This window comes from Apodemus sylvaticus, chromosome 9 (assembly GCF_947179515.1).
Source record: "Apodemus sylvaticus chromosome 9, mApoSyl1.1, whole genome shotgun sequence".
Taxonomy (NCBI): Eukaryota; Metazoa; Chordata; class Mammalia; order Rodentia; family Muridae; genus Apodemus; species Apodemus sylvaticus.
Genome location: NC_067480.1, coordinates 2,504,895 through 2,526,438, shown reverse-complemented (window position 1 = coordinate 2,526,438; position 21,544 = coordinate 2,504,895). Strand labels below are relative to the sequence as shown.

At 40.9% G+C, this 21,544-nt stretch overlaps 1 protein-coding gene across 1 annotated transcript in view; it reads left to right on the top strand.

The window, feature by feature from the left end:
- Myom1 (myomesin 1) overlaps nucleotides 1–21,544 on the top strand; it is a 113,282-nt gene that overhangs the window by 76,520 nt on the left and 15,218 nt on the right. Inside the window, exons 21-33 of the mRNA XM_052193315.1 lie at nucleotides 135–319; nucleotides 2,997–3,111; nucleotides 10,038–10,194; nucleotides 11,036–11,142; nucleotides 11,251–11,295; nucleotides 15,051–15,187; nucleotides 15,701–15,845; nucleotides 17,574–17,633; nucleotides 17,900–17,967; nucleotides 18,813–18,926; nucleotides 19,687–19,774; nucleotides 20,694–20,732; nucleotides 20,824–20,929. Coding sequence (XP_052049275.1) covers nucleotides 135–319; nucleotides 2,997–3,111; nucleotides 10,038–10,194; nucleotides 11,036–11,142; nucleotides 11,251–11,295; nucleotides 15,051–15,187; nucleotides 15,701–15,845; nucleotides 17,574–17,633; nucleotides 17,900–17,967; nucleotides 18,813–18,926; nucleotides 19,687–19,774; nucleotides 20,694–20,732; nucleotides 20,824–20,929 — 1,366 coding nt within the window. The remainder of the gene's footprint in view (nucleotides 1–134; nucleotides 320–2,996; nucleotides 3,112–10,037; nucleotides 10,195–11,035; nucleotides 11,143–11,250; nucleotides 11,296–15,050; nucleotides 15,188–15,700; nucleotides 15,846–17,573; nucleotides 17,634–17,899; nucleotides 17,968–18,812; nucleotides 18,927–19,686; nucleotides 19,775–20,693; nucleotides 20,733–20,823; nucleotides 20,930–21,544) is intronic.

Genomic DNA, 21,544 nt, shown 5'->3' with positions numbered 1-21,544 from the left:
CAGGAGACTGATAGGTCTCTAAAGAGAATACCATCCTGAGCGTCAGCTCAGAGCCCCCAAGGGTGACTGTGAGTATACTCGGAGCGAGTCTCCTCTCACACACTGACTTCTGCTGCTCTCTCTCCCTGACTCAGGACCACCACACAGCCTGAAACTCAGTGAAGTAAGGAAGAACTCCCTGGTTCTGCAGTGGAAGCCCCCAGTCTACTCAGGCCGGACTCCAGTCACGGGTTACTTTGTGGACCTGAAGGAAGCCAGTGCCAAGGATGACCAATGGCGAGGACTTAATGAGGCAGCTATTGCGAACAAATACCTGAGGGTGAGAGGCTGCCCTGTGACTTAGAGCATGCTTTCTCTCCCTAAGCAGGAAAACTACTAACACTAAGCTAACTTAGACTCAGTTTCATATTTTGAGCTCCTGGTAAGATTCCATCCACTTGGCAGTAATTAGAGATGGGGATTTTTTTTTTTGAAACTTGGGTGACCTTTCACCTAAATTCTTTAATCTGGCTTTGAAAGGTGCTAGCTCCCTCCTTGTTCCTCCTTTGCTATGACTTACCCCTCTCTGCTGCTTATTGCTATCCATGTCTCTAAGGTGGCTCTCCTTTAATTGTTTGTGACAGTGGCTTTTTCCTGGAGGGTGCCGTCCTTACAGGGTTCACACTGGTCCACTTGTAACTGGAGGTTCTTTGGGGGTCTTGCCCTGCCTTACTTTGCTTAGTAGGACGTGTCTGTGCTTGCATGGACATGAAGAGCTTACTGGAGTGGGTCCACTCAACTCTTGACCTTCACCTCACCCTTACTCCATGCCCCCTGAGTGTGCTTACTGAACATGTGCTAACTCACACACAGGTGCTGCTTGTAAGGAGCAGGTTCTCTCACTTGTGTGGGCTGTGTTTTGTGAGCCAAAAAAAGGATGTTCTCCTGCCTGGGATGGGGTCAGACAGAGTGCCTGAAGACATAGCAGGACAAGAAATAGGACTCCACTGCATCATCAGTGTGACTTTACCATAACCATCCAGATTTGCATATGGCATTCACACCAAACGGTTCACGCCTGTGCTGGTAATGAGAACATGTGAAATGAGGAGTGGATGGAAGGACAGCCCCACAGGAAGAACAACAGTATCAACCAACCAAGCCCCCCAGAGCTCCCAGGGACCAAACCACCAGCCAGAGAGTACCCATGGCTCCAGCTGCATAGGCAGCAGAGGATGGCCTTATCTGGCTTCAGTGGGAGGAGAGGCCCTTGGTCCCGTGAAGGCTCGATGCTCCAGTGTAGGGGGATGCTAGGGCAGTGAGGCAAGAGTGGGTGGGTAGGTGGGTGGGTGGGTGAGCTACCTCCTAGAGGCAGGGGGAGGGGGTTGAGATGGGGAGTTTGCAGAGGGGAAACCAGGAAGGGGGATAACATTTGAAATGTAAATAAATAAAATAACTAATTTTAAAAAAGGATTATAGGAAAAGAAAAGAAACCCAAGAATACATACACATAGATTATGAATTTGTCATGATGTTTTCCTTGAGCCTGTGTGATGGGAGAGTGTAGATGTCTTCCTGTCACAACAGGACTGGACTCTGGAATGTGGATCTCTTCCTTGTGTGTTAAGAAACCCAGCTCACAGCCACTCACCCATTACGTGTCACCACAGATGTGTCAGACACCTGGTGATTGGTCTATTTTTATCTCAAGGAAATGTTTCTGTTCCTCTCTTAGCATTATTTCTCAATGTAGAACCTGAAACATATTAAGTTAGCCTGTGCCCTAATTCAGGTTCATTTGCAGATTGAACTTATTTCAATTTTGAAATTATTTTTGAAAATCCATTAGTTCATCTGGGTAGTGGCAAGCCTGCAATTCTAGCACTTGAGAGACAAGCAAGAATATCAGCAGTTCAAAGTCATTGTTCACGGTGTAGTAAGTTCCAGGCTAGCCTGATCTACATATACAAGACCCTTGTTTCATAGAACAAATCAAATCAAAACAAAACAGCCAAATTCATTAGTTCCAGTGAGAGCTATCACTCTATAATAATAGTCAGATGTCATCAGAATATAATCTAATATTAGGCTTAAAACCTAGTAATCTAAGCATGAATAGTCCAAATTCATAGTCACAAACGTTCACCAGCACTGTGGTTTAAGCAACATTTTGAATATTGGTCCCTAGCATTAGAGGAGAAATTACATGTAAATATAATTTCATAATTATATTAGTATCCTGTCTATTTAGTGAGAAATAGGAAATAAATGTACAAGGATGGTGTTTATGTTTTAGTGCTGGAATATATTTTAAATTCTATTTTTATTTTATTATATGTGAATGAGTGTTTTGATTGCATGTATGTTGGTGTACCGTGTGTGTGTACCCAGTGCCCATGGAGGCCAGAAGAGTGTGTCAGATCCCCTGGAACTGGAGTTACAGACAGTTGAGAGCTGCTATGTGGTGGTTGGAATTGAACCTGGGTCCTTTGGAAGAGCAGAGAGTGCTGAGCCATCTCTCCAGCATCTGCAATGTACTTTTGAATAAATACAAAATGTCTTCTTACCAAGGGAATCACTGAGAGGTGTGTAACACAGATGCTATTTTTGAATACTTTGTATTTTACTTTTTCTACAAAGAGTGAAACAGCTAAGTCACTCAAAGTGTGTGTGTGTGTGTGTGTGTGTGTGTGTGTACTTCAGAAACATACAACATGTTTCTGATTTGGGAGGTGATTAAATTATCTGAAAGAGAGAGAGAGAGAGAGAGAGAGAGAGAGAGAGAGAGAGAGAGAGAATGAATATGACAGGCTTGGAAGGGACTTCAGCAACTCATCCAGTGACAGCTGGTCCACAGAGAAGATACCAAAGTCAAAGTCACCGAGCTGTCGCAGAGTCAGCTCTAGAGCACAAACCCTGTTTCCTTGGGCTTGTGTGATTAAAGGTACCTACAGAAAAAGAATGTACATGCCTATGTGACATAAGATGCTCATTATTTCTAAACCTGCTTATTCCAGGTGCAAGGCCTCAAAGAGGGTGTCAGCTATGTGTTCCGCGTGCGTGCCATCAACCAGGCAGGTGTTGGAAAGCCTTCCGACCTCGCTGGACCTGTTGTGGCTGAAACACGTCCAGGTGGGTCCTTACTTCTTCATTAATAGTCATCTCTGGCTTGGGGTACCACTCAGCAATGGAGCATTTAACTATTGTGCACAAGAGCCAGGGTTTACTAAGTACCAAAGGGGGGGGGGCGGGAGATGTTACCTGTGTAAGTAAGATACTGAAGTTACATTTAGCCTACCTTTCTTCATTCTCTGTAGTTGTCGTCTGAGTAGTCAATAATTATACCCTTAGCATGGGAAAGTCATGTATTCCTTCAGAGCATCCTCAGATCTGGGATTAACCAGGTTTGAAGTAGAGCTACTGTGGTTAATAACCAATCTCTTCATATTCTGAACCAACTTAAGCGTGTGCCCATACCAGGCTGCTTCTATTATAACCTAGCCGTTAGCCCTGATACTTACAATCACAGAGGGATCTGGAATATCCCAGGGAGTGGCCGCAACCCTTAAACAGATTAGGATGTATAGAAATTCAGATCTGAAGTTAAAGCAGAGTCAGCATACTTTCTGTCAAGGGCAAGGTAGTATTTTCAGCTTTTCAGCCACATGGGCCTTATTACAGCTCCTTGGCCTGCCAGGGCATGAAGGAGACCATAGACAAGTACCTGAGCAAGTGTGGCTGTGCTCCAATAGGGCCTTTCCATGTGCATCACATAAATGCATCATATAACATCATGCATTCTGCATATTATATAAATAATAGCATATTCTGCCCACTATAAAATTTGAATTCCACATTATGCTCTCATATCTTGAAATATTAATCTTCTTTGATTTTTTTCTACCGTGTGTTCCATCATCCAATAACATGATGATGGCAACAATGATTCCTTTCCTGTTGAATTTGTTCTGTTTTAAAAGATTTATTTCTGTTCACTGAAATTTCATAAAAGAAAGCACCAGTAATAGTAAGGGGCAAAAATTACTATCCAGTTACTTTTTTAAAAAACCATTCTAGCATAAATGGCCTTTGCTTCTGTGTGCCCATTTTCAGAAATGAAACAAACACAGGACAAGTAGAGAAAATTATATTTATTTTCCTGATGAGGAAAAATGTAAACATAGGAAAAATCTACTCCTTGAAACTCCTGTTCCTTGAAAAATATCAACAGCGTTCTCTCCAAGTCTGCATACTGCTTCCTGTTTCTTCATGATTGTTTTTGTCTCCTTTTGAACCTGTTGGTAGGTATGTGTTTGAGATCTTTACAGAACGAGGCAGATAATTCTACACTTCATAGTCACCTTTACAAAATTCCAAAGAAAGAAGAAAAATGCTAAGAACAGACACACAAAGACACCAGGACATATATAAGTATATACACATATATGTGTCTTGGGATAAGACCCCTCAGTTGTCAACTGTGTGAATATCAGTGGTGTCAAATAGACATTTATATGGGTTCACGTGCAGTATCTACCCTTCAGAGAACATTTAGATTACTGTATAAGGGAACTCTCCATCTAGAACAAAGCACCTGTTAAGCTATAGGTTCCCAACTGGATTAAAGAAAACTTAAATCGCCCCTTTTCATAAATCAGTACCTTTATAATGGCAGGCTGCTAGCCAGATGTGGTGTTAGCATGACTGTCATTGGGGGCTGGCTGTGGACCTCCTGAACGCAAGCTCTGTGTTACTGATTTGAAAAAGGCACCAAAAGTCACATCTATGGCCATCCCATTCTTGGAATTCAACTCTAGCCAACAGCTGCAGATATGAATATGCTTAGCTGCTCACAGCTTAGGAAAGAATCCTTGGGTACACAAAGTCACAACACTTCCCTGTGATGTTTGGAATTGGTTTCTAGTCAGCAGGCATGTTCTAAGTATTCAGTATATTATCTTGCCCACTTTATGCTGGGACGAATAGAAGGAAGAAGGAGAGAAATGTTAGTAATTTCAAGACTCTGGGTGTGTAACTTGTACCCTTAGTGAGAAAATACTCTGGTTTCTCTTTAGATCATTGAAACCCTTTGTCTTTATTTGAGAAGAACACCTTCATTTGCGATACATTATTAAATTCTCAGGTAGAAAATAAAGCTTATCAAGTAACAGCACACCAAAAATACACTTAACAAGATACTTCAGATGTAATTGGATTTCAGTTGAAAGTTCACTTAATCCACTGGAGTCAGTAAGATCACTGGCCTCCTTTGAAGTCAAAGAAGCTCCAAGGAGATATTGCCCAGCCCTGCCACAAAGTCCAATTGTGTTGGTAATGAGAAGCCAGACAACAGACCAAGTATGCCTGTGATGATTTCCCAAGACAGCTGTTAGCTAAAGAAACCCTAAGACAGAAGAGCTTAGAACTATTTAGTGTAAATTTGGTGGCACCTAAAAAGACATTTTTTTTTCTTGATGCTTGATACTTTTAAACAGTATCTGTGGTTGATTGTATCATAGCCACAATGGAGATAAAGGCCAGGCCAAGCCAGATCAGATAGGGGTTAAGAGAGACCTGGCCTGGCAGGTGATTTGGAGGGTAACTGGCTGATGGTACAGCTTGTAGTTATTCTTGTCAGAGAAACAGAGCAGCAGGCTGGATAATCACATGATGGGCAGAAGAGCCCAGACACCAAGAAGGGCCTCAAGTAGGAGCTGGGAATGAGCAGCAGAGCAGGTTAGGAGAATACATTCTCCCTAAGAAAAATGAGTTGGGATTTAGTTAACAGCCAAGTGTCTACAATTTGGTTGACCCAGCACCTGGTAAGTCCCTGAGAAGACAAAGGCAGGCAAGCAGTCTCCTGGTGGACACGTAAGGGATTCTGAGGCAGGAGGCTAGCTGCCTCTACAAGATGAGGAATAGTGGCTAATAAAGAAGACTGCTCTTGTACCTGCTTCCTAACTGTCCCTTTGAACCCAGCATATACTTCTCAGTGGTGGCAACTATCTGACATAAACTTCAAAGAAGGAAAAATTTATTTACCTCATGGTCTGAGAGGTTTTAGACCACCATGCAAGTAAGACATGGTGGAGCAGCTAATATCATAGCAGACAGGAAGCAAAGAGTAAGAAAGAGGGACTGGAGACCATCATCAGTGACTTACATCCTCAGCCCAGTCTCCTAAGGGCTCTGGACTTCCCAAAGTACTACCACAAGAATCATCATAACCAACACTGCTACACCCAGGCATCACCACATGGCCTATGGGGGACATTTCATATTTCAACAATAACAGCTACCATGTCTTGAGCAGCATGACTCTCATGGGAGCATCATAATGTACCCTTCATCCTAGGCATCTTGCCATTCATGTGGTTGTGAGGGATGAGCTGGGAAATCCAGGTCCAGTGGAGGCCACAGGGTAGGCGCCAAGGTGGTAGGCTGGTGAGTGTGATGGATACAAGACAGCTCAGAGATCCGAGCCCCTGGTGAGGGCAGTTGCTCACCATTGTTTAGTTATCTGCTCCTCTTTTGAGGGTTTACAAACCATGTGTATATCATACATGTGCACATACATACGCGGAGCAGGACAACAAAGCTTACGATACTGCTCATGTACAAGACTTTGAAATTATATCTTGTTATGGAGATGGGCAGGAAAGTAAAAAGATCACTGAGATCTAATCTTTTAAGTTGTTCATCTATTTACTTTTTTTTTAAGAGAGAAAAATTGGATAGCATTAGTTCATTTTCAAGCAGTTTATGTTATCTCTGATCATTTCTTAGCCCATTCTCATACCAAGAGTTCCTGATGTCTGGGGGGACCATTGCAATACCATCTGTGAGATCACACTTCCCATGTCTACATTAAGGATTTTTATCCTCAATATTTGAGGATATTTGAGATTGAAGAGCTGACTAGGAACAACTTTTCTTTTTCTTAAAGATTTATTTATTTAAAAAAGATTTATTTTTAATTTTGTGTTTGTTTGTATGTATGCATGAGGGGTGAGGAAGAGAGGGAGAGAGGAAGGGAGAGAGAGGGAGGGAGGGAGGGAGGGAGGGAGGATGAGGCTATGTGTATGTAAGTGCAGTGCAGTTATCTGTGAAGTCTTGAGAAGGTGTTGGATCTCCTAGACCTTGGAGCTACAGTCAGTTGTGAACTGCCTTTTGTGGGGTATTAGGAACCAAACTCAGATCCTCTGTAAAACTAGAACATACACTCATAGTAACTGAACTGTCTCTGTAACCCCAGGACAACTTTTAACACCTTGTCAGGTCAAAATATTCTCTTTTTTTTTTCTCTACTCAAATCTCCTGGTGTAGGAAGTGAATTCTCATGATCTTAAACATATTCAGAAGTAGTTCCTGAAAAATTCTGAGTCATTGCAGACTTTGATTCCCTTTTCCAACCCAACGTTAAAGAAAGTGGGTTGACCTTTCACCTAGATAAGACTGTTCCCAGGGAGTCCTTTCTTTTGACAGCAGAGCAACAGACTGCGATCTTGTTTTGGCTTTTAATGTAAAATGGTGTAGAAAAGCTACTGCCATTAGCACAGTGCTTTTATTTCACTTGCCTGTTTATCAAAATATGAATGTATGAATAAATAATTAAAGTTCAGTGTTAAGTATCTAACTGTTCTATTTATCTGAGAACTCATTGCCAAACCATCAGTTTCATTTTAAGACTCTGAAGTTGTCTGAAAAGATTGTGTGTTTCAATAAATACTTTTTGATGCAGTGTACTGAACCATCTATGTGCTTGTGTGTGTGTGTGTGTGTGTGTGTGTACTTTCTGTATATGGCTCAGAGCCATAGCTACCAAGCTTATTTGTAGCACAGGATTACAGTGTAGTGATACCTTTACTGGACATAAGTTATTTGTTTTTGTTTTTGTTTTCTATCTCCTTTCTTGTTGTTTTCTGTTCTTAACCTGTTTACCAGTAGTAGTTTCATCTCTGTTAAGCTTAATCGACTAAGGAAGTAGCCAGTTAGATTTGTCAGCACAGCCACTGGTGGAGTATAAATAGATTTAGCGTGACAGTCTGTAATTCCTGGTGAGCAGGACCCTAAAGTGGACTTTGGCACATGAGCCCTAGAGCTTAGAGAACTGTGTTCTTTGATTTGTTGGTTTGGAGCCGGGCTCCAGGTGGGTGAGGCTTTCCAGTACAAAGGTATCTACTGAACCGAGAGAGGTGGAGCCAGCGGGCCTACCTACCCATGTGCTTTCAGTCCCGTGGCTTCTTTGCACTGAAGTCTTGTCTTTAGCTTTAGTGGGGGAAATTAAGTTTTTAGACTAAATATCTTTTATAAACTTGTCATGTCTTTACTATAATAAATAGAAAATGGTGATTTATTTTCTCTTGGAAAGGATTATAGGTAAGATAAGAATAACTTGGTCATGCTTCCAAAGTCAACACTATGCAAAAATGAAGAAGATTCAGTCAACACCCATATAAGAAGGACATCACTTCTGTCCTCCTCATAGTAATTCAGATATACAAATATGCTGAATGTATAGTCTCACAGTGACTTTTGCAAACCCTGTGTTGTAATAATAGCTGGGCCTAAACATTCTCCAGCACCAGCCTTTACCTAAATTCTATTATTTGAATTAGAATTAGAATTAGAAGCACATTGCTTCAGTACTTTATAACAATGGAGTATCCAGATTAGTCACATGTTGTCAGGAACAACAACAACAACAACAACAACAACAAAAGAGGGCCTACAAATTTACAAGGACCATGTGGCAGATGCTTCACTCAAGGAACAATTAGACTTTTAATGAATTGTTATTTTAGATTACCAATGAGTCAAATATGATAATAACCATTTGTTAAGACTAAGACTGAGAAGGTCTGCTAGACCTACTGCTGTCTCTGTTCTTCTCTCTCTTTACATGTGTTAACAATTACTGTTTGGATGTACACATAGACACAGAGCGGTGAAAGCTTGCATTGTCATTGGGAAGAACACAAAGTGTATCAACTCTCAGGATCAGGATCCAGGACACTCACTGTCTGACCTTAGTTTCCTCTCGAATATCCCCTAGCAAGACTTTGGCTCTTCCCCAGCCCCACTGATGGTTATATTGGACAATACCCAGAATGATGGACTTTAATGGTGCTATCTAGAGACAAAAATAACATATTTCTGGGAAACATCTATATAACACTTTATAAAAGAATAAAACTATATCATTCTGAAACTAAATGTAATTTTCCTAATATACTGAAACAAACCAAGTTTAGGCTAATGATTGAATTTACATAAATTTGCATGCATTGAGCACATTTTGCTTCTTTCAAACTGGATTTGGCAGTAGATGTGCTGTTGTACAAACTTTAAATTGCTATATTGGAAGCCAGTGTAATTCATTATAAGCCCTCCCCCAATAAAATAACTCTAAATTATTTTTTTTAAAACTCAGAAATCAATCTTCTTGAAACACTTTGAATCTCTTGAAATTTATCGCCATTTAAATTTTCATTTGGCTCAAAATAATCTTCTCTAGCTGTCGTTTCCAATCTAGAGAGACATCTTCAAATTGATAAGGTTATAGGGTGAGTAGAGAAAGTTCCCATACACTCTTCCTTTGGAAATGACTTATGACTTTGAGTGAGAGAATGTAGGCTGTGCTTGTTCTTTGTAGTTTTTCTTGGAATTTTCTCTTTAGTTTAATAATATCTTTCTGTTCTTTTCTGGTGACCTAGTAGATATAGGATTTGTTGAAGCAAAAGTCATGAATCCACTTTCCCTTTGCCCAGGGCTTCTTTGTCTACACTGATAATCAAGTCTGTTCCCAACTGTGGTATCCATTTCAATCAATTTTCCCTCAGCTCCAGGCAGACTAATCTAGCTCTGGTGCTGCCTATACATAAGAAACATGACAGACTCATTTAATTTCATGTCACAGGATGGAAGTTGAACTTCAGAGAATCCCTGGCCCAGTCAGCCTTGCTCTAAGGCTAAATAAATTTAGGAAGGCATCTGAACACAAGAATTCTTAGCTGTTTTTATCACAAGTCCCAACTGGCTTCTTTATGATCTTCTAGGTACCAAAGAGATTGTTGTGAATGTGGATGATGACGGAGTCATTTCCTTGAACTTTGAATGTGATCAGATGACTCCCAAGTCAGAATTCGTCTGGTCCAAAGATTATGTACCTACTGAAGACTCTACACGATCAGAAGTTGAGAGCAAAGGCAATAAGTAAGGAATACCTCTATCCCAGAAACACATTACCTCTTCACCGCAAGAATATAAGATAAGCTCCTGCCCCTACTTAGCCTCAATGGCATAAGAAGATGAAGTGATTTCTATTCTTCATCTGGTATTATAAAAATCCATAACCAGTATAAGTCTTAAAATAATCCTTCAAATGCACAGTTCTTGGAGTAGAACACATTTGGTTAAAGAAAAAAACTATCAAGCTATAAACGTCTCTTTTGGTAACATTAAAATGTTCAGTTGATCTTAGATAGTAGCACAGCTGGTAATGGAGCTTGAGAAAATGAGGAAACATGGGGAACTAGAATATAGATCTGTTTATTCATTAACTTGTGTGTTCCAGACAAGGTGCTGGGTGCCAGAGAAGCAACAGAAAGCCAAGCAGAAGCCTGTCTCTGAAGGCATGGGCACTATACTGGAGCATGATCCCAGTTTACCATCAGTCTGACAAGAGCAGTATAGGGTTGGCATAGAAACACCAGAGTCACCTGCAGCTTGTTCTACCTTAGGCTCCTCAGAAAGGGCTAATCAGGAGACTGTTTGAAGCATGTGTATTATATATGCAGCAGAGCTTGGAGATGAGACATTCATACCTTTGTCCTCATCATCCTACAAGAAGTCAAGAAAGACTTCCTAGTGGAAAGGATGTTTAACCCAAGACACCAAGAGCTAGCAAGCTTTAGCTCAGTGGGGTAGAGGTAGGCAGGGACATGACAAGTGTCCTACCTGACAGGACTATCATGTGTAGGGGGTCAGAAATGAGAGTGACAGGCCCACAGACCATGCACAGTCTCATTTCTAGGAAACATATTTTGTTTTGAAGGACAAAAATGACCTTTAAAGACCTTGGGACAGATGACTTGGGCACCTATTCTTGTGATGTGACAGAAACTGATGGGATAGCGTCAAGCTACCTGATAGATGAAGAAGGTGAGTTTGAAACAGTTCTCTCTGAGTCTAATGTTGCTTTCATTTCCCAGTTGTTATCAAGTAGCATTAGTTTTAGTAGGTAAAGGTCTTCTATTTTTTTCCGTACAGAGATGAAACGTCTGCTCGCCCTCAGCCAGGAGCACAAGTTCCCAAGTAAGTATCCTGGTACACTTGAAGACTTTAGTGGTTTTGCCAGAGTTCAGCTTCCTCAACAGAACAAAGGCCAGCTCAGATGGAGTTAAGAAAAGTTTAAAGCCTCACCGGATGGCACAGTGCTGCAATCTTGGTTACTTAGCAGAGACAGGAAAAAGGCAAGCTCAAAGCCCACCTGGGCCACAGGGTTCAAGTCCAAGACCAAACCAGTTGGGGGTCAGAGGCAAGGGAGTCCAGAGTTCATGGTCTGCTCTGGGGTACACCATGAAAGCTGGCAAAGGACAGAAAGGATGGAATACAGAGGGAGAGAGGAAAGAGAAAGAGAGCTGGGAGAGGCGTTAGGATATATACATCACAGCCAGCAGCCACAAAAACGCTTTCTAGAAATGACACTCTTCTTTGCCATTTCCCCCCAGAAGTGCCAAGATACTAACATAGAAAAAGGACTCCATGAGGCTGTGTGTGCTTTTCTGGCAGGCATAGATCCCTGGATTTGACCCCCATCATCACATAAAACCAGATGTGATGGCACATACCTTTTATCCCAGTTTACAAGTTCAAGGTCATCCTGGGCTATACAGCAAAATAGAACTTTAGAGGCAGCCAGCCTGGGCTACCAGAGACCCTGTCTAAAAAGAGAGAAACAAATAAGAAAAAACGAGAAGGGGACCAGGAGGAAAGAGAAAGGGAAGGGACTAGAAAGAGAACCCACCCAATGCTTCGTTCTGCATGATGGTGTGAGGATCCAAAGATGTAATATGTGTAAATATGTTCTTCAGTTTTTAACCCACGCATTTTGGGATCACACTCGTATGTTCTAAACATATTCATTTATATGTTTTAGGCAAATCCATAATGTTGGCATGTGATATACTCAAAGCTCTAAACAAAGCCAATCTAAACACAATGTTTTATACTCCTGGGAAACTGGGTAAAGGGCCTCATTCTTAGAAAGAGCCCTTCTGAACTATTTACACACCCTTAGACAAAGTACCTTCCGTATAAAAGATTAAACTCTACAGCCGACACCTAAAAGAAGGAAGGCTTGAAATGACACCTCAAAGGTTCTGCTGCCCACTGAGAGGATCCCTTACCCACTGGCCAGAGAAACACACTGTCATCTCTGAGAAAGCGGATTAAAGAGTGTTACATGCTCTCCCTCTTTTAAATTAAGAATCTAAAAGATTCCTCAATGCTTGCTTATATTTCTTATGACTATGGCATTTCAGGAGGTCTCAGCCCATAGCATTAACTTCCTCTGTGTGCTTAGTCACCATAAAACTGGAAAGTATGATTGTGGATGATAGCGTTAATTCTGAAAGCTATGTGGAAGGTGGAGACCTCCCTGGACAACCTTGGCTCTGTGACCCTGCATGAACCATTTCCACTTCCCTGGGCTTCGGTTTCATTTTCTAGGACAGGCAATTGTGACAGTTCTTAGGCTCCAATCAGAAGCTGTTTCTAAGGTACATGTTTATATCCTCCACTCAAGCCTGATCGAAGTGGAAAGGAACACTAATCTAGTTAGTAAACACTGATCATGTATCCAGGCAACAGCCTCCCCAACAACATTTATATTTAGGTTAAAAGATGGTGTCAAGAGAAGTCAAGGCAGGGTGTCACTGTTAAGTTCACATTGCCTGGGCCTTCCCCAGTTGAGGATCACGCTGATGTGGAGACAGTATAATTAAGGGCTTCGTAGCCAATTCATATTGTTGGCATCCACACTGAGATGTTTTATCTTGCTTACGCCTAAGGATTTAATTGTCGGTGCTTGGAGAGAGGGCGAGAGCAAACTCAAGGCTTCTTTATTACAGACCAGATGTGACATGGTAGCTGGCACACAGGGAGAGCCCAGGGACATGTTTTAAACTCTGAGTGTGAATATCATACCCCAACCCAGAGAAGCTTTTCTGTTTTTGTAAGCATATGCCTTTGATATGTTTCAAATTATGTTACAAATAATATGTTTTGCTAGAACAAATAGTCAGAGAAGGTGATTTGGATCTGAAAAAAAGAAAAGATTAAAAAGCATAGATGTGAAAACTGAAAATAACATGGCCTGCTCTGCCATTATTAATGCTAAGCTGCCGTGTGGCAAGTCAGCTTGTCTGAGCATAAAAGATGCAGTATCGTCAACATCCTGCATCAAGGCTCTTCATTCATAGATACTTGCTATCATCCTACCTACATAGATAAAGTATTGTGTGCATACACATAAGTGTATATCCATAAATATAAATACACTGCTAGGTGCTCCTAGTTTTCAACACATTATATTTTATAATTATAGAATATTGTTGAAGCAACTGGAGGAAAAAGCAGATATCAGTATATGAAGAGCTAATGTTGTAGCACATTTATGATATGCCAGACCCTTCCTGGGGCATTTAGTTGGAATGTGTCGTTTAAGCATCCACTGATCCAGAAAGTAGCTCGGTAGTTTGATTTTAGAGGTTAAGAACATGAGGCTGGCAGAGCCAATAATTAAACCAGCTGCATGTAGCTGGTGAAGCCCATGGGGCTGACTCGTGCTGTCCCCACAACCATGCCACAGCCTGTTCCTCTGAATGCACTTGTCATGTTTGCTTGTTCTCTCAGTGGCAATTCATGGTGATCTGTGTTCCTCTAGACAGTGTTCTTGGGACTGGGGGGAGGGGCAGACAGAGAACTCTCAAGAAGGCTAGCCCTTCCTTGGCATTGCTACTCCTAGTCATAGTACACACATTAGGACCTACATGGTGGGCTCCCCAGACTTTTCTGGAGGATGCTTTCTATTCTCAAGACTTGTTTGTAGCAAGGGTTAACCTCTAGTCTTGGGAACTGTCTTTTATCCACTCCACTCAGACATTTATTCACAATATAAAACCTTGGCCTTCTAAATAGGAATGGAACTGGGACAAAGAACAGAACAGAATAGCAGGGACAGTCACAGGCTTAGCTCTGTGTCTCCAGGGTCATGACTCTTAGCCTTCAGCTTTCTCATCAGTAAATGTGGTGGGGGACTGAGAACTTACCTCCATTTACTGATCACTAATGTATCCTGTGACCTCTGTTTACCGATCACTATTGTATCCTGTTGTGCCACAATTAACGGTCTGATAGCTAAGGGAGGCACACAATATCCATGTTGATAGGTGAGGAGCTCCAGTTCAAGATCACCTTTCAACCTCAAAGCCTATCTTCTCTGCCCCAAAGTACATCCTCTCAGTACAGAATACCCAAGAGTCCCTTCAATGATTTTATGGAATGGATAGGGGAAAACACAAAGAAAGACATCTCTGACATTTGGCTGTTAAATATTTTTTTTACTAGTAGATTTGGGAGCTATATACTTGCCATCCTGGGTCATCAGAGACTTCTCTCACTTTACCTTGTGACTGCCCTTGAATAACCTTGACTAAAGCTTCAGAGAGTCACAGAGGTTAACTGGAAGTTCCCCATAGATAACTCCATCTTCCTTGTTTTTACCACGTTAGGTAACTGTGCTTCAAAAGGGGTGAGAGCCCATGTATGAGACTCAAGGGCCCTGTCCCCTAGTCTGAGGTCCCCCTATAATGATATCCCTTAGTCTAAGGTCTCCCATAATGTCCTTTAGTCTGAGGTCCCCTATAATATACCCACCATCTCTATATCACATAGAACAAGGGTCTACAATTGCTATTGGCACTGACCATCTTTTTCACTTGTTATAATGTCTGTATCAGTATTGTTGTTACCCATTGACTTCCTATGTCTATTTTTATTTTCCCTAGCTGTCCCAACTAAGTCAGAGTTGGCGGTTGAAATTTTGGAGAAAGGTCAGGTCCGGTTTTGGATGCAAGCTGAGAAGCTGTCTGGCAATGCCAAAGTCAACTACATATTTAACGAGAAGGAAATTTTTGAGGGACCGGTAGGTTTTACATTTGTTGTTGTTTTCAGTTAAAAATATTTATTTTTGATATTTTATTTTTATTTAATTTTAAAGAATTTCATATAGATATAGATATATAGATATAAAATGTGGCTTGTATGTATGCATTTAGGGAAGACTCTATTAGGGGACTTATCCTAGGAAAAGACTGATTCTCCCTCCCTTGGTAGTCATTGCCTGCCTGCAATTCTCATTTAGGATGAGGAATTATGAGATTTCTGCTGTCTACAATGGCATGTCAACTGTGAAAGGCTTGTTTAGGTAGCCATGTTGTTAAGATTTCAAACTATTCAATTTCTGTGTAAGCATCTACCCACATAATATGTTTCTTGTTCCAGGAACAAGATATTGAAGCAACATGCTCAGTTGTCTAGAAATATTAAAATTTTGATTCTTTGGGGCCTTGTTTTTTTTTTTTTTATTGGGGTTATTGTCTTCAAAGCAAGATATTTTCCTTGCTGATTTCTCTGGCTTTGCCTTTTCACATCGAAGAAATACAAGATGCACATCGACCGAAACACGGGCATCATTGAAATGTTCATGGAGAAGTTACAGGATGAGGATGAAGGGACGTACACATTCCAGATCCAAGATGGCAAAGCAACCGGCCATTCTACTCTTGTTCTCATTGGAGACGGTAAGAGCCCTGAAGGACAGTCAGTGGGACACCTGGCGACTTATGCCAGTACAAATTCCTCATAGCTTAAGAAAGGTCCTTGACTGCTGGGCTGGAACTGTTTATCGGATTCCTGCATCAAATGAAAAACCTAGTAGTTCCTGTAGTATTCCATTGCTTAGAAATGAACATTGCTTTAAAGGAACTCAAAAATCATCCCCAACTTTGAGGCATGGCTGGACTTAATAGTTTCATATGTAAACAAGGGTGTATTACTAAGTTCTCCAACCTAGGAAGTTTCAGGGCATCCAGAACTATATATATGTCTCAGTAACAAACTATGACACTATTTTAAAAACATGTGATGGTTACTCTAAGTTATTAAACTTTGGAGAAAAAAATGTGAAAGTACTGTCTGTATGTGTGCCAAACCTGTCAGTCATATGTAGTAACTAGACTGTAGAGGTCAGCTGTAATAAACATCTGTGGGAAATATCATGGTTTAAAATGTGGCACTTCACAAGCTTCGAAGTCTGCCAGATGTCTATGTTTGTAATCGCTGGTGTGGTTTTTACCATTTCCTAGCTTTATGAACTTGGAAAAGTTATTTAGTCTTGGGGTTTGGGAGATGGCTTAGTTAATAACGTGTGGGCAGTACAAACAATAAGACCTGAGTTTGGATCACCAGTACCCACATAAAAAGCCCAGCAAAGCGACACTAACTCATCCTGGTACTGGGAATACTGAGACAGAAGACTCCCCGGGGCTTGCTGGCAGCCAGGCTAGCTAAATCAGTGAGCTCGAGGTCTAGTTTAAAATCCTATCTTTAAAAGAGAGAGAGAGAGATTTTTTTTTTTTTTTATTCTTAAGCATGATTATATATGTTTCTGAGTGGGTATCTGCAGAAGTGTTTTTGAGCTGGAGTTATAGATTGGAGTTACAGATGGTTGCCAAGTGCCCAGTATGGGTACTAAGACTTGAACTCAAGTCCTGAGTAAAAGCAATTCATGTTCTTATCACTGAGCCCTCTTTCCAGTCCCAAAACTCAGTCTCAAAAAATGAGACAGTTGGGTGTGGTGGCATAAAATTTTAATCCCAGAACTTGAGAAGTAGAGGCAGTCAGACTCTGAGTTCAAGGACAGCCCTATCTACACATAAGTTTCAGCACAATCAAGCTATATAGTGAGACCCTGTCTTGGGTGGTAGGTAGCCAACAATTAGCAAAGATATCCGATGTCTACTTCTAGCTTATACATATACACTCATATACACAGAAAAACACACACACTCACATGTACATAGACACACATGCACACATACACATACTCTGCTACATACATTCATGTTCACACACACATACACTTTCATACTCACACACATTCACATACACACACATGCACTCACACGCAGACACTCACACATATACATACTCAAAATCACACACATATTCTCATACTTATTATAGACATTCACACAGACACATACACTCACACATATACTCACATCTACTCCCCATACATACAAAAATATACACATACACTCACACACACACTCACACACATACACTCACAGACAAAGTTACATAGTTTTCAAAAGCTATCTCTTTATAAAAATCAAAGCAAGTAGTGTCATCACAATCTATGATATCATTATAATGAAAAAAGGTCAGTGGGTCACCAGCACCATGGCTGTCATGTAGGCCTGTGCTGTTCAACTCAGTTTCATACTACCTTGTTTTTCAATTTCAAGTTTATAAGAAGCTACAGAAAGAAGCTGAATTCCAGCGACAAGAATGGATCAGGAAACAAGGTAAAAATAGATACATTTTTTTTAAAAAATAAAATATTCCAAAGTTATTTCTATAGAAAATTTAAATGAGCAGCATTTCATGATTGCTGAGAAATAATTTAAAATAGTAAATATTAAATATGTAGGCATTGACATGTTTTAAAACTAAATCCCTAATTTTAAGAAAATCTGACTTTAAGTATAAATTGCCTCAGGATTTGAAGATGAGCTTTGATCTTGCATTTGTCACTAGTTAATCAGTGGTTTATGTCATTAAATTTTCACAGGCCCACATTTCGCTGAGTATTTGAGCTGGGAGGTGACTGGTGAATGTAATGTGCTGTTGAAATGCAAGGTAAGAGATGGGTACATCTTTAATATTTGATTCAGGAGAAATAAAGATAAAACTGAACGTGGAACAAAGATCAACCCTCCCACTCCCCGAGCAGCAGGCACAGCCTTTCTGTTCAATATTATGGACCCTTTGGTTTGTGAGAGACAAAGTAAAACCACACGAGGAAAGGTGATGGCTCCTGCAGTCACCCCTGAGCTCCAGAAGAGCATAGACAGAAGGGCAGTGTGAAGGTTCCTTCCCCAAAATGCGTGGGGTTTAGGGTGGATTTTGTTTTGTTTTGGATTTTCAAATAATTATGCTTACATGCTGAGACACCTGAGAGAAAACCCCACAGATACAGTGATTTTTGAGAGAAAAACACATGGATACAGTGATTTTTTAATTTTAAAGTTGGAAAGTACTTCTTTGATATGCCTTGATTAAATGGGCACATAGTGCTTTTCCTTGGCATCAATTTTAAGCTGGTTTTGAAACAATGTAGCATTACACACGCTGGCCTGACTACCGAACCCTCTGCTCCTTTCTAAGTGAGCCTGGCAATGGGAACAATGTCCAATCCATTCCAATTGTTCCAGTATATCCATGCAGAAAGCAGTTCTACACCCAATGCAGAATTTCTGTATTTGTCATGGAAAGCAGATGTTAAGACAATTTTTACCACTGGAAATAGAGATGCTATTGATTTAAGCTTATTGTCTGGTGTGTACCTTATTGTACCCTTTCTACTCTAAAATCATTTTGGACCAATTTCTTTACAACCCTGTGTGCTCTGACTCCAAATTCAGTATTTTTAATTTAATACTCAGATACATAAGAACTGCTTACCTTCATAAAAATTCTTACAGGTGGCAAATATTAAAAAAGAGACTCACATTGTATGGTACAAAGATGAACGGGAGATCTCCGTGGATGAGAAACATGACTTTAAGGATGGTATTTGTACCCTGCTCATCACAGAGGTGAGTGGCCCCAGACATGGGAGCTGCCGGCTCTGTATCACGGTTTGCTCAATAGAAACCAGATTCATCATTCATTTCATGCCCAAAGGAGTTACAGCAGATTACATCTAACTGCTCCAGGAACACACTTATACAACCAGTGGTGGAGACAGAAAAACAGGTAGATGGATCCCTGGGGCCTTGTAGTCAGCTAGTGTAGTTGAATCAGAGAGCTCCAGGTCCTAGTAAGAGACCCTACCTCAAAACACAAGGTCATAGCTGGAGAGATGGCTCAGCGGTTAAGAGCACTAGTTGCTCTTCCAGAGGACCAAGATTTGATTTCCAGCACCCACATGGTGGCTCACAACTGTCTGTAACTCCAGTTTAGAGAACACAATGTCCTTCTTCTGTTCATTCTTTTATAGCCCTTTTTCAACTAAAATAGTTTGGGACTGATTTCTTTAGAAACCTGTGTCACTGTACACAGTTACTGCATGAATGTGGTGTAGAGACAGATGTGCAGACACTCACACACATATAATAAAAGTAAAAGGTTAAAAACAAACAAGATAGACAGTCCCTGGAGAGTGATGCCCAAGGTTGATCTCTTCTTCCACTCCCGTCTTGTATGCATATCCATACACAGCCACACAATACACATACAGTCGCACATGAACATATACTCACACACACATGCACACACAAACACACAGACACACACACACAAATGTAACAACCAAATCTGAACTATGATAAACTCTTATCTTTATTGTCTCCCCAGTTTTCCAAGAAAGATGCTGGATTTTATGAAGTTATCCTGAAAGATGACCGAGGAAAAGATAAGAGCAGATTGAAACTCGTGGATGAAGGTGAATCTATCAACTACTGCGGTCTGTCTCATGGGTTCTACAGCTACCAGAATTATGACCGAGGCTGGGCTGGCCATGAGCGTCATGCTGATTTGTGTCCACTGATTTTAATTTAATTGAAATTCCAGCTGAGCAAAGTACTGTTCTTTTTCAAAAACATTTTCCCTTTTCGACTTCCTAGAAATCAAAAATATACTTTTGATCCTTAGAGAATTTATAGCCCGCAGGCCACTAGAAGTCTGTTTTCAATTTAAATCATCATTTTTGTTTCAACTCTACAAGAATGTTCTAGGATCAAAACCTTCTGTAGAATGCCAAAAAACAGACCATTGTTAGGGTGGTAACAAAGATTTATGTGTGAAGTCTGAGATCTTGCAATTAATAGCAGATCAAAGCAGCCATTTCCATTTTTCAGACTTTTACTAAGGGCAAATATATCATGATAACACAAAGCTACCTATACCCCCCAAATGTCCAGTTTTTTCTTCAATACAGCAGGGTTGCAGTTAGCCGCAGAGACCAGTAGAGGTGGGACTACAGTTAACAGAGACAATTAATTTATTATGAATTGATGACACAGAAAAGAAGACTCACATAATTCAAATTAAGGCTTCCTGGGACTTAAGAAGAAAGAGCATTCCCAAGCCATCAGGCTTTCTAGAAATGCCGTTGTGCCTGTTCTAGAATGTATGCATGGTATTAGTTACAAAGTAGTCAGGGAAAGCATAGAACAAAATAAGCAAAAATCTTTTTAAAGCCTTAAAAAACTGAGCTATTTTACTAACTGTGGGTCACCAAATTTACCTTCTGTCAAATGGCTTTTACTAGACAGGGACTTTTTGAGAGCTAACAGCTTGAAATTTGACCTTATATGGAATATGCTTATGCTAAAGTTTTGGCTACGGCCCTCTGTCTACAGCCTTCCAAGACTTGATGACTGAAGTATGCAGGAAGATAGGTAAGTTACCATCTCCTTGCCACAGCGAATGCTTCAGTACACCCCTTCCAGGAGGAACCTGCAACATTAACTGTGTTGCTTTCTTGCACAGCTTTGTCTGCCACAGACCTGAAAATCCAGAGCACAGCGGAGGGCATCCGGCTGTACTCCTTTGTCTGTTATTACCTGGATGACTTGAAAGTTAACTGGTCCCATAAGTAAGTACATGTGAACTGACTTGCCAGGTAGACATTTCCCCCAACAGGCAAGTAGGAGGAATGAAAACCAAAATCCAACCCCTTTCAAGAAAGAGGCATCATGCTGAAGTGCACAGGACAGAACATTGAGGCCCCACCCTTATGTTTTTAGCCGTTTCTCTCAACACACACACAGTGAAATCCTAGTGACAGGTAGTATTATGTCTTTGCTTGTGACGGCCCCATCGTCATTCATCAATATCTCTGTAATGCTCTTAGGCCAGCCAAACACAGGCTACCTCTGTGCTGCCAAGCACCCAGAGCTGTGTTTGCAGCCTCTCTGTGTTCAGTCAACTCATGTGCTCCAAAATAAACTGAAGCAATGAGCACTAGGAGGACTCTGATTTTCCTATAATCTGCACTCAGAGCCATTTACCATGGAAGTCTCATCCTTAGAAGAGTCCTGGCTTGTCACTGTCCCTTAAGACAGTTGGTGTAATTAGGCATTAGCATCTTGTATCTTGCTTGTCCAGCTCCAGAAGGCTTTGGGGACCTGTGCTTGAACTGGATTAATCTGGAAGTCTACTCTCATCCTAGGCTTCCTTCGTGAGCATTCATATTTACCTTGAATTCCAT